Consider the following 13782-nt stretch of genomic DNA (forward strand, 5'->3'; position numbering starts at 1 on the left):
AAGGCCTGTGTTTTTCTCCCGTTCCGAACTTCATACTTCCTCTGTCTAATAAAATTACATATATACATACATATATAGATACTGATTCTTATCAAAATCATAATAATTATTTTAACGTGTGGCGTACTAGTCGTATTTTAATTATTAATTCATGTATTGGCCTATAGGCCAAGTTTCATCCTCTCGCGCGACGACTAACTAGGCTACAGTAAATCCGTAGTTAACACTCCGACTCTCGGTGGTGGTGTGGTTGTGCGCGGTCTGTGGCACTAGTAATAGTGCAAGCTATAATTACTTCGCTCTGGGCATGCGCAATAGCGTGTCGGATTCCCTAACGGTGGGCAGTTGAGTTCCGGTGCCGGAATCCTAACCGCGTAAAATGTATATACAACTTAGAATAAACCGATTTTGTATATTAGAGAAACGGAAAATTGAACGGTAAATCAGGCCTAGCCAGCCTAAAAAACTTTAACGCAGCCGCATGGATGGGTGAGCTAACATTGCCGAGTAGTTGCCAATCGCAGCCGCATGGATGGGTGAGCTAACATTGCCGAGTAGTTGCCAAGATGCTTAAATATTTTACTTTTGTATTTATTGATTGATACATGTAAATTTTTCCTTCAAATTCATAATAATATATGACTGTACACCAGCATCAATGGTCATCACTCATCATGTTAATCGCCAGACCAATTTCCATTCTAAATAAAGAATGTAGATGCTGGTGGGTGGGGTCGGTCGTAGTAGTGTTCATTCTTACCTAGCGATATTAGACTATACAACAATGAGTTTCAAAGATAGGTCATGACATTAGGTTTTTTATATTGCTGATCAGTTGTTGTTGTTGTTGTTGTTGTTGTTAGTTCCAAGTTGATCACGAATGTAAATATTATGTGTGTATTGTTTTGCTTGTGTTTTTCTGCCAAGAAAACAATTATCATCATCTGTTCCCTTGGTCCTCCCACTCTGATCTCGCTGATCATCAGGCATGGAATGGTGTGTGTCCTAGGCCTGCTATTAGTATTAATCAGTGATACGTTAACCTGTCATGTCTCAATAACAGAATAGAATGAAAATCAATCTTTAAAAAACCTCCTTATCGTCCATCTTGTTGTTTGAGCAGAGACTTACCTTATCTTTAGGCCCTCTCTTCTCTAAAAAGCCTTCATGATAACGATATGCTGCGCTCATATAGCTACTTCCTTGGGCCATAATTCCAAATGTTATTAGCTTACACCTTAACAAATAAATTTATTCTTCGTAAGTATGTAAAAAATCAAATCCTCCGGATAGTATTGTCTTCCGCTGAGCCAAAGACTTACTACAACCACCTAGACAGCCACACATGAATGTGAACGAAAATAATTGTTTTCCTTAAAATGACCTGACGAACCCGGAAATGACAAACTATTTTAATGGACTCGTTCATTCTACATTTTGGGGCCTCTTCTTTACTACAGAAAAGGTTGTTGTTAATAAGAACAATAAATTACCGTATTACTATTATTATTGTATTGCAATCTATAAATTAATCTCTTAATTAAACAGTCGTGACCGGCCGAGCGTAAAGAACAAAAATAATAATAATTGTTTTTATTTAAAAAAAATCATTGAAAAAAAACCACCACAATGTATACGCTATTGATTAATTAATTTGACATATAAATTAGCCCCACAATTTTCACAAAACACGATTTAATACCAGCGAAGAGTGAAAAAGACTATAAGTCCTGTTTCCGATACAAAAAAATATCTGGCACTAAGTATAGTTTGTTTTTGTTGGTTCTTGTATGGGGTTAACGGGGACTGAGATGAGATAGCCACTTCCCACGGTTTAAACGTAACACGAGACCTTCAAATGACGTAGCCCATGGGTATTCCCCTAAATAACCAAAGAAACTACAATCTATTGTTGCATGTTTGACTGATTTATCATGTAAACAAACAACTCAGTACACACTATTCAAATGTCACAAAACTAGGTGAAAATTCCATTGAATGTCACCACTTCCGTGCTTTATCGATTTTAAAATCAGATTGGAAAATGATATGTGATCAAATTCAATACTACCTACACTAATTCCCCAAAAACTGTAGATGCCGGATTTCCACTCAAAAGTTCGATAGTCCGGGAAAAGTGCCAGTTTATAATACCATTCGAATATTAAACACACACAATGCTATATTATAACATATTTCTATTTCTGGTAATCTATTTTATTTGTTTTCATGAGGGTCATTTATTTGAGTGTATGCCATTTTACACCCAAAAAAAAGTAGTAAACAATCAAGATGCTCTTGCCACAAATAGTAAACAATCAAGGTGATCTTGCCACAAATAGTAAACAATCAAGGTGATCTTGCCACAAATAGTAAACAATCAAGGTGCTCTTACCACAAGTAGTAAACAATCAAGGTGCTCTTGCCACAAATAGTAAACAATCAAGGTGATCTTGCCACAAATAGTAAACAATCAAGGTGCTCTTGCCACAAATAGTAAACAATCAAGGTGATCTTGCCACAAATAGTAAACAATCAAGGTGCTCTTGCCACAAATAGTAAACAATCAAGGTGATCTTGCCACAAATAGTAAACAATCAAGGTGATCTTGCCACAAATAGTAAACAATCAAGGTGCTCTTGCCACAAATAGTAAACAATCAAGGTGATCTTGCCACAAGTAGTAAACAATCAAGGTACTCTTGCCACAAGTAGTAAACAATCAAGGTGCTTTTGCCACAAGTAGTAAACAATCAAGGTGCTCTTGCCACAAGTAGTAAAACAATCAAGGTACTCTTGCCACAAGTAGTAAACAATCAAGGTGCCTTTTCCACAAGTAGTAAACAATCAAGGTGCTCTTGCCACAAGTAGTAAACAATCAAGGTGCTCTTGTCAGACTTGTTGCTGCCACAAGTAGTAAACAATAAATGTTCTTGCCACAAGTAGTAAACAATCAAGGTGCTATTGCCACAAGTAGTAAAAAACAATCAAGGTGCTCTTGCCACAAGTAGTAAACAATCAAGGTGCTCTTGCCACAAGTAGTAAACTATTAAGGTGCTATTGCCACAAGTAGTAAACAATCAATAGTCCTTTTGCCACAAGTAGTAAACAATCAAGGTGCTATTGCCACAAGTAGTAAAAAACAATCAAGGTGTTCTTGCCACAAGTAGTAAACAATCAAGGTGCTATTGCCACAAGTAGTAAAAAACAATCAAGGTGCTCTTGCCACAAGTACTAAACAATCGAGGTGCTCTTGCCACAAGTACTAAACAATCAAGGTGCTCTTGTCACAAGTAGTAAACAATCAATAGTCCTTTTGCCACAAGTAGTAAACAATCAAGGTGCTATTGCCACAAGTAGTAAACCATCAAGGTGCTCTTGCCACAAGTAGTAAACAATCAAGGTGCTCTTGCCACAAGTAGTAAACAATCAATAGCCCTTTTGCCCCAAGTAGTAAACAATCAAGGTGCTTTTGTCACAAGTAGTTAACAATCAAGGTGCTCTTGCCACAAGTAGTACACAATAAAGGTGCTCTTGCCACAAGTAGTTAACAATCAAAATGCTCTTGCCACAAGTAGTAAACAATTAAGGTGCTCTTACCACAAGTAGTAAACAATCAAGGTGATCTTGCCACAAGTAGTAAACAATCAAGGTGATCTTGCCACAAGTAGTAAAACAATCAAGGTGCTCTTGCCACAAGTAGTACACAATAAAGGTGCTCTTGCCACAAGTACTAAACAATCAAGATGTTCTTGCCACAAGTACTAAACAATCAAGGTGCTCTTGCCAGACTTGTTGCTGCCACAAGTAGTAAACAATAAATGTTCTTGCCACAAGTAGTAAACAATCAATGTGCTCTTGCCACAAGTAGTAAACACTCATAGGTTATCTTGCCACAAGTAGTAAACAATCAAGGTGCTCTTGTCACAAATAGTTAACAATCAAGATGCTCTTGCCACAAGTAGTAAACAATCAAGATGCTCTTGTCACAAATAGTAAACAATCATGGTGCTCTTACCACAAGTAGTAAACAATCAAGGTGATCTTGCCGCAAGTACTAAACAATCAAGATGTTCTTGCCAGACTTGTTGCTGCCACAAGTAGTAAACAATAAATGTTCTTGCCACAAGTAGTAAACAATCAATGTGCTCTTGCCACAAGTAGTAAACAATCAAGGTGCTCTTGCCACAAGTAGTCAACAATCAATGTGCTCTTGCCACAAGTAGTAAACAATCAAGGTGCTCTTGTCACAAGTAGTCAACAATCAAGGTGCTCTTGCCACAAGTAGTAAACAATCAAGATGCTCTTGCCACAAGTAGTAAACAATCAAGGTGCTCTTGCCACAAGTAGTAAACAATCAAGGTGCTCTTGCCACAAGTAGTCAACAATCAAGGTGCTCTTGCCACAAGTAGTAAACAATCAATAGCCCTTTTGCCCCAAGTAGTAAACAATCAAGGTGCTTTTGTCACAAATAGTTAACAATCAAGGTGCTCTTGCCACAAGTAGTACACAATAAAGGTGCTCTTGCCACAAGTAGTTAACAATCAAGATGCTCTTGCCACAAGTAGTAAACAATTAAGGTGCTCTTACCACAAGTAGTAAACAATCAAGGTGATCTTGCCACAAGTAGTAAACAATTTTAACTTTTAACTTTTAACTTTTATACAATCAGAATTTTTAACTTTTATACAATCAGAATTTAACTTTTATACAATCAGAATTTTTAACTTTTATACATTCATAATTTTTAACTTTTATACAATGAGAATTTTTAACTTTTATACAATCAGAATTTTTAACTTGTACACAATCAGATTGTTCAGATAGCAATTGCATTTTTATAACACTTTTGTTAACATTTTATTATACCATATTTTTCTATGTATTTTTCTAAATTTGTTAAATGTCGGTTTTATTGTATCGTTCAAGTTGACAGGGGCTGGTCAAGCACATCACAAGATGACAGTTTTATACTTTTGCTTTTCCGCTACTCCCCTGTTATACTTATATTATGTTTGTTTTTTTGCTATGTAGAAAGATTGAAAATAAATAAAATAAATAGTTGTAACCCTATGATTTTTTATGAATATATTTTACCATTTATATCTTTCTTATATCTTTCTGTTTGATTTTATTCATTTGAATGTATCTGTTTTTACAATGTATATAAATATAGTTTATAGGTCAGTAGAAAAGAATGCAGCTTAATTGCAACAAAGGTTACCCCAAGTGGGTCAAAGTGACCACTGTTTGGGAAGTAAGGAATGTGTTTTGCCAAGTTGCTAGGCAACTAAGGTGATTATACCTCATTTCTGATGATTATACCTCACTTCCACTTGTGCCTGCTCACAAGAAACATCTATACATTTTTAACAACTTTAAAGGAAGTCACTTTTTCATATTTTGGCTCTTTTCTTAGGTAAGAACTATCAATTATATTATTTTATGTTTAACAAATGTGTTAATATAACTTAATTTGAGATTTAAGCTTATGAAGATTAGGTTTATGCATTATGTTTGCATTGGCTCAATGCTTTAGATTAGTTATGTGATACTTAACTTTGATTATATTTTATAACTTTTGTGATACCATTTGCAATTGCGCTTGGTAATTTATGTTACTGTAAAGTAAGGTTCTGCAATCACACATTGTTCTCTCCCGTTTTAAGTTAAAGGGTCTTGAAGTGATTAACTTGCTTTTGCTAATACTTTTAATTTTATGAGTGTATCAGGACGATTCTGGTAAATGTGGGTCATTTACTAGATGGCAGTACACTCTTGGTATTGATTGACCTAGAGACAATTGGAGTGTGATTGTAGAATTGATACTATTGTATTATACACTTATTTTTGATTTCCGCTTTATATGCGACATTTATTTTTATACATTTAATTACCTTTTAGTTTATAATTTAGTTTATTGAATGGATGCATTAACCATCCTGAGTTTATAATAGTCAGGTTAATATGTTGATAGACACACGTTTGAATAGCTATTGCTATTATCCATTGCGTTGCAATGTAGTTATATTGGTATCAAGTATTAGCATACTTACCAAACGAAGTACCTCTAACTATATAATGTAACTATTGTTTTAATGAGTAGTGTGAATAATCATATACCAATCAGTGTTAATCGAACCTGATGGTATTGACGGATTATATTTTATTTTGTTTAATTGTCTATCATAGCCTAGGTTATTTTGCAAACATTGTGGTATTTTAATTATGTACCAAATGATATTTGATTTAAATTGTTTTATAGTTATATAGTATATGTATATATTTTCTCTTTTCTTAGATGAGAAAACACTACTTTTGAAATTTACGAATCATTATTGCAATTATTACACCATTGGTCGGAACATTTCGTTGATAACATTTACTCTACTGTGGAACCTTTCAAGTCGGAATTGTTTCAACTGAAGACTCAATTTTAATATAAACTTTTAGTTTTGTGGACACTTTAATGTTTTATCTTGAGAACAAATAATATTGGTTTTATGTAAATTCCGACAAGCTGATGTCAAAGGAATAAATCTACATTTTTAATTTATAAGGCGTTTTCCTTGATTTGATTATTTAATACTTCTTGGAAATTTTAGTTTCTTGCTAGAAACTCGGGTTACAAATTGGGGGCTCGTCCGGGAAACGTAATATATATTTTATTACTATTGTGTGTGTGGTTAATCACCATTATTTACGTCTTGTAATTACAGTATTCTGATAAGTAGGTTTTATTTATTTCTAAGTAGTTAAAAAGAGCCAAGATGTCGAAATTAATAGAGTATGCCTTAGAATGGGCTAATCTAGTAGGTTACCCTATTGATAGGTCAATTTTACTGTCTGCGCCTAGAACAACAGTGGCTACTCACAGGCTATATAGAAATTTGTGTGGTGCTCTGCCAGTCGAAGAGATAAAACGAAGAGATGAAATCGACAAACATGACTTCAAGAAAACTTTCATATTAGCTAGACTGTCATTGAAAACAGCAGATATGAACATTCCAGAAGAATTTGAAATCTCTGAAGAAGATGACACGATTAATTTTACGATTATAGTCAAACGGGTAGAAGAGTTTTCATCATTACTTCCCTCCACGTCACCCCAACCAAGTCATTCAACTCATCACAGTGAATTGCTAAATGTGGCTAGACTGTCAGTAAACTACCGAAAACTTAGAGTATTCTCTGGCCGAACTGACAAAGGCAAAGACGAAGACCCATATCATGTATGGAGGACACAGGCAAAGGCCCTTATTGAAGAATCGGAGACAGAGGTTTCACAAGCTGAAAAGAAAAGGCGACTACGTGAGGCACTCCGTTCTCCAGCGTTGGATGTTATTGATGACCTCCGGCGAGAAAACCCATCAGCTTCAGCAAAAGATTATCTCCAAGCTATGGAGGTAGTGTATGGCTCAACGCTTACAGGTGAAGAATTGTTCCACCAATTCCTTTCGATTGAGCAAAAGACAGGGGAAACGCCATCACATTACCTCACACGACTGCAGGATTCTTTACGACATGTTCTGCAAAAGGGAGGTATATCAGAAGACAGGATGAATGCCGCAATTCTAAAGCAGTTCATAAGGGGCAACATCTTCGAACCATTGCTGTTAGTGGACTTGCGTTTAAGAGAATTACAAGAAGCACCACCAACATATCTTACCCTACTAGGAAAAGTGAGACGGTGGGAGGAAGAAACATCAAATAGACAGATGAAGGCTAAAGGGCAAAGCCGCAACGCAGTGGCTGCATCTCATTCAGTCCAAAATAACGATTTGATTGAGCGAATGAGCAGAATTGAGAAAATGTTAAAACAATCGACTCTAGGCAGTGCTCATACCCAGCAACAAAGTCAACAATCGCAACCAGAATCAAAACCACATCAACAAAAGACCCAATGGCAAGGTAGGGGACGACGACAACCATCTGACTTCCCTAAATTCTGCTACAACTGCGGCGAAGATGGCCATATTAAACGTAATTGTGCCAAAGAAGTAAATGCCGCATTAGTTAACGAGAAATTGATTAGCCATCTGCACAACCAGGGAAACTCCAACGGACATTTGAAGGGGGGCAGTCAGATGTCAAAGAAGAACGATTAGCTCCAAATTTTACCGATATTCCCAATGGACTGGTGGGGGAGAGTGTGACTGAAGAATGTTTCATTGATGGGTTAAAACATAATTGCCTTTTGGATAGTGGTTCACAAGTCACTACAATTAATAATTCAGTCTTTATGAAGCTTACAAAGACATTGCATCCTTTGTCAGATTTAGTCTTATGGCATGGTGGAGGTGGCAAAATACCATATCTCGGATGGACCAAGGTTAGAATTGCTTTCCCTCAAACTTTTGCTGGCACCAATAAGAATTTTGAAGTTCTAGTTTTAGTCGTTCCAGACACTGAAAATTCACATGAAGTAATTATTGGTACCAACACAGGATTGTTCAATCAACTCCGTCAGGAATGTAAGAAAAGGGCTGGTTCCCAATACCTGAGAAGACTCTTCATTAATACACGTTGTGCAGCTATATATCGCAATGCTGATAACCAAGAGAAAACCATGATTATACGGTCAGCTGGTAGTGAGCTTATTGCTGCTGGTACCACCAAGAGCGTTAAAGCGGTAGTCAGAAAGCCAACCGATGAAGTCACAGTATTGATTGATACAAATAACAAAGTCAATGCACATTTAAATTCAACCATTTGCCTTAAGAAATTACCCAGAGGAAAACGTGTCACTGTAAATATAGATGTTAAAAACAGCAGTTCAAAAGATATTTATGTACATAAAAATAATATACTAGCAGAAGCCATTATCCCTAGCAGCATTACTAACCCTTGTTCAACTAATTCTTCTCAAATCCCAGAACAATTAAATGACATCAGTAAGTTACCGTTTGAATGGGGATCTGAAGTGCCAGTAGATGTTAAAAGCCGAATGCTTAGCAGGTTCCAGGAAAGGGCTGATGTTTTTGCCAAACATGAATGGGACCTTGGATTGACCTCTAATGCTGAGCATGAAGTCAACTTGAACGACACTACTCCTTTTCGAGAGAGGACACGAAGGGTATCCCCAGGCGACTTAGTTGACTTACAAACACATATTCACGAACTTTTAAGTAATGGAATTATCAAACCATCAAAGAGCAGATATGCCTCACCAATTGTTTTGGTCAGAAAGAAAAATGGCTCCTTACGAATGTGCGTCGATTACAGAAAGTTGAATGCAAGGACTGTGCCAGACCAATATATAGTACCCCTGATACAAGATGCTGTCGACTGTCTCAGTGGTTCCAAATGGTTCTCTGTAATTGATCTTAAGTCCGGTTTCTATCAAATTCCTATGCGCGAGAGTGACAAGGAGAAAACCGCCTTCACTTGCCCAATTGGTTTTTATGAATTCGAAAGGATGCCTCAAGGTATTAAAGGTGCACCGTCTACTTTTCAAAGATTAATGGAATCTTGTATGTCCGGCATGAATTTTATTGAAGCATTGGTATACATGGATGACATTATTGTATTTTCTAAGACAGTAGAGGAGATGGAAAATCGTCTCACCAAAGTATTTGATCGCTTAAAAGAGTTTGGCCTCAAGGTTTCTCCAGAGAAGTGCAAGTTCTTTTGCAAATCTGTAACATACCTTGGGCATATAGTAAGCGAAGAGGGAATTCAGACTGATCCTGAAAAGGTTTCAAGCGTTAAAGAGTGGCCTACACCAAGGAATGCTAAGGACTTACGAAGTTTCCTTGGCCTAACAGGTTATTATAGACGATTTGTTGAAGGATACTCGAAAATTGCAGCTCCGCTTCACTCATTAGCCAGTAAATATGCCTTCTCACCTAAGCATGGTCGAACGTCAAAGAAAGTACGTCATGACGGGTTACAGAAGTCTTCTGAACCATTCTCAAATCAATGGACTGATCTATGTAACCAGGCTTTTAACCAACTTAAGACTAGATTATCATCTGCACCTGTTTTAGCATATGCTGATCTCACCAAGCCATTCCAACTTCATGTCGATGCATGCCGTGATGGTCTTGGAGCAGTTTTGTTACAGGAAGTTGACAACAAATTTAAACCTGTAGCATATGCTAGTCGGACAGTGAGCCAGAGTGAGCGAAATTACCCAGCACATAAACTTGAATTCCTGGCATTAAAATGGGCCGTAACTGATAAATTTAAGGATCTTTTGTACCATGCAAAAGGTACCAAGGTAATGACTGACAGTAATCCATTAACATATGTTCTTACTTCAGCTAAATTGGATGCTACAGGTCACCGATGGTTGGCCGCGTTAGCTAACTTTGACTTCTCCATTCAATATAAACCTGGTAGAACTAACCAAGATGCGGATGCATTGTCCCGCAGACCTCTCGCTTCTGATGCTAATGCGGCAGATGAAGTTGATCAGATGAGAATTAAAGAGAATCTACAAACGCGAGTGAGTGAAATCTCACCTAAAGAAGTCATAAATGCGGTATATGGGGTACGTTCAGCTGTTACCAATTCAAGTGACACACTACCTTATGCAAATTGTCTTGGTGGTAGTAGTCAGTGTATTCCAGAGATGTATAGTAATGAAACATCCCTCACTGATGTTATTAACTGGAGTGAAGCACAGGATGCTGATTATGTGTTAAAGGAACTGAAAGAAATGGTAAAATCAGGTCAGAAGCCAAAGATAACAAACAACGCGTCGAAGGAACTTACTCGTTATTGCAGAGAATATGCCAAATTAACATTGAAAGATAATGTACTGTACCGTATTATTACCAGACCTCAAGACGGTAGTAAAATTGAACAACTCCTTTTACCAAAGGCTTACCGAGTGAAGGCTTTGACAATGCTCCATAATGACTTAGGACATCATGGCACTGAACGCACAGTAGCGTTAGTTAGAGAGAGATTCTATTGGCCGAAGATGTCAACAGAGGTGGTAGAGTGGGTCAAGCATTGTGGTCGTTGCCTAGCACGTAAATCTTTGCCTTCAAAAAGTGCACCGCTACACAATATTAAAACAAATGGACCTATGGAGTTGGTCTGTATGGACTTTCTGTCTCTTGAGCCAGATAGCAGTGGTAAGAAGTCGATACTGGTAGTGACCGATCATTTCACCAGGTATGCCCAAGCTTTTCCGACAAAGGACCAAACAGCACTTACAGTACCGGATTTTCACCCTACTCTCTTATGTTTGGAAGGGAAGCTCGCTTGCCAGTTGATATTTGTTTCGACTTGCACCCTGATGGAAACCAAAATCGTAGTCATAGCAAATATGTGGAAGATCTTCGTCAAGGTCTTGAGAAAGCTTATGATATGGCAAGAAATGAGTCAGAAAAGGCTGGGCATGCTAACAAAAGGAGGTACGATAAGAAAGTCCGTATAGCTAATGCAGTTCTGCAACCAGGAGACCGAGTTCTAGTCAGAAACTTAGGACTTAAAGGAAAGAATAAGCTTGCAGACCGTTGGAAACCTGAACCTTTTATTATTATAGAGAAATTTTCAGACCTTCCAGTTTACAGACTTAAACCAGAAAAAGGTAATGAACAAGCTAAAACTTTGCATCGGGATCATATTCTTCCTGTTGGTTACATCACAGAAGTGAGACAACCCAGTCCAGTTCCAGAAAAGGCTAGAAGACCAAAAACCCGATCACAAACAAAGAATACAACCGAGAATGAAAATTCTTGTTCCAGTGATGAAGATGATGAATCTGTTGTAGATGTAACTATATCAGTTCCTGTAGATAATGCAAATGATCAGGCAAGTGAAACTGAGCACATTGATGTTCTCAATGCTACTCCTGTACAAAATGATAATTCTGAAATAGAGGATAGCAGCATAGCGGGTTCACTTACACCACCGTATCTACAAGAAACTCCAAGTAGGCCTATAATAGTACCTTCTACATTTCCAAATATGGATGCCTCTGAATACACGCCTAGAACAGTTATAAAGAGAATCACAGATTTTAGTAGTGGACAAGAGGAGCGAGTTCAGTGTGAAAACAATACTGAAGTGCCTGTAGAAACTGCAGACACAGCTAGTGGTGATACTAACACAACAACGAGGTCTGAGTCTGATGATGGTGATCAAACAACCAATGAACCAGAAAGTGTTACAGAACAAGGTGACGACATCACTGTAGAAACGGAGGAATACAGCAGGCCAGTCAGAAACCGTCAAGTGCCTCGAAGACTCAACTATGATCATCTTGGAAATCCAACCTGGTATAGCAGAGTAGCCACCAGTCTCTATGGTCTGGCAAATTCTCTAAGTGCGTTAGGGACAACGCAGAGTTCAAGAGGGGAGGTTGTAACCCTATGATTTTTTATGAATATATTTTACCATTTATATCTTTCTTATATCTTTCTGTTTGATTTTATTCATTTGAATGTATCTGTTTTTACAATGTATATAAATATAGTTTATAGGTCAGTAGAAAAGAATGCAGCTTAATTGCAACAAAGGTTACCCCAAGTGGGTCAAAGTGACCACTGTTTGGGAAGTAAGGAATGTGTTTTGCCAAGTTGCTAGGCAACTAAGGTGATTATACCTCATTTCTGATGATTATACCTCACTTCCACTTGTGCCTGCTCACAAGAAACATCTATACATTTTTAACAACTTTAAAGGAAGTCACTTTTTCATATTTTGGCTCTTTTCTTAGGTAAGAACTATCAATTATATTATTTTATGTTTAACAAATGTGTTAATATAACTTAATTTGAGATTTAAGCTTATGAAGATTAGGTTTATGCATTATGTTTGCATTGGCTCAATGCTTTAGATTAGTTATGTGATACTTAACTTTGATTATATTTTATAACTTTTGTGATACCATTTGCAATTGCGCTTGGTAATTTATGTTACTGTAAAGTAAGGTTCTGCAATCACACATTGTTCTCTCCCGTTTTAAGTTAAAGGGTCTTGAAGTGATTAACTTGCTTTTGCTAATACTTTTAATTTTATGAGTGTATCAGGACGATTCTGGTAAATGTGGGTCATTTACTAGATGGCAGTACACTCTTGGTATTGATTGACCTAGAGACAATTGGAGTGTGATTGTAGAATTGATACTATTGTATTATACACTTATTTTTGATTTCCGCTTTATATGCGACATTTATTTTTATACATTTAATTACCTTTTACTTTATAATTTAGTTTATTGAATGGATGCATTAACCATCCTGAGTTTATAATAGTCAGGTTAATATGTTGATAGACACACGTTTGAATAGCTATTGCTATTATCCATTGCGTTGCAATGTAGTTATATTGGTATCAAGTATTAGCATACTTACCAAACGAAGTACCTCTAACTATATAATGTAACTATTGTTTTAATGAGTAGTGTGAATAATCATATACCAATCAGTGTTAATCGAACCTGATGGTATTGACGGATTATATTTTATTTTGTTTAATTGTCTATCATAGCCTAGGTTATTTTGCAAACATTGTGGTATTTTAATTATGTACCAAATGATATTTGATTTAAATTGTTTTATAGTTATATAGTATATGTATATATTTTCTCTTTTCTTAGATGAGAAAACACTACTTTTGAAATTTACGAATCATTATTGCAATTATTACACCATTGGTCGGAACATTTCGTTGATAACATTTACTCTACTGTGGAACCTTTCAAGTCGGAATTGTTTCAACTGAAGACTCAATTTTAATATAAACTTTTAGTTTTGTGGACACTTTAATGTTTTATCTTGAGAACAAATAATATTGGTTTTATGTAAATTCCGACAAGCTGATG

At 36.6% G+C, this 13782-nt stretch overlaps 3 protein-coding genes across 11 annotated transcripts in view; 2 read left to right on the top strand and 1 right to left on the bottom strand.

Moving 5' to 3' along the window:
• Positions 1-1351, bottom strand: part of LOC144853814 (signal-transducing adaptor protein 1-like) — a 45887-nt gene extending 44536 nt beyond the window's left edge. For all 9 annotated transcript variants that reach the window (XM_078711657.1, XM_078711656.1, XM_078711662.1 and 6 more), the window contains exon 1: positions 1132-1351. In XM_078711657.1, coding sequence (XP_078567783.1) covers positions 1132-1212 — 81 coding nt within the window. In that variant the 5' untranslated portion in view covers positions 1213-1351. The remainder of the gene's footprint in view (positions 1-1131) is intronic.
• The window catches only part of LOC144853804 (peroxisomal carnitine O-octanoyltransferase-like), a 159707-nt gene that overhangs the window by 51465 nt on the left and 94460 nt on the right, over positions 1-13782 (top strand). The window lies entirely within an intron of this gene.
• Positions 11181-13767, top strand: LOC144853929 (uncharacterized). The gene is made up of 2 exons (XM_078711796.1): positions 11181-12675; positions 13558-13767. The coding sequence occupies exon 1, from the start codon at positions 11196-11198 to the stop codon at positions 12330-12332; it is 1137 nt and encodes a 378-aa protein (XP_078567922.1). The 5' UTR covers positions 11181-11195; the 3' UTR covers positions 12333-12675; positions 13558-13767.

Source organism: Antedon bifida, chromosome 10 (genome assembly GCF_963402885.1).
Source record: "Antedon bifida chromosome 10, ecAntBifi1.1, whole genome shotgun sequence".
NCBI classification, from domain to species: Eukaryota; Metazoa; Echinodermata; class Crinoidea; order Comatulida; family Antedonidae; genus Antedon; species Antedon bifida.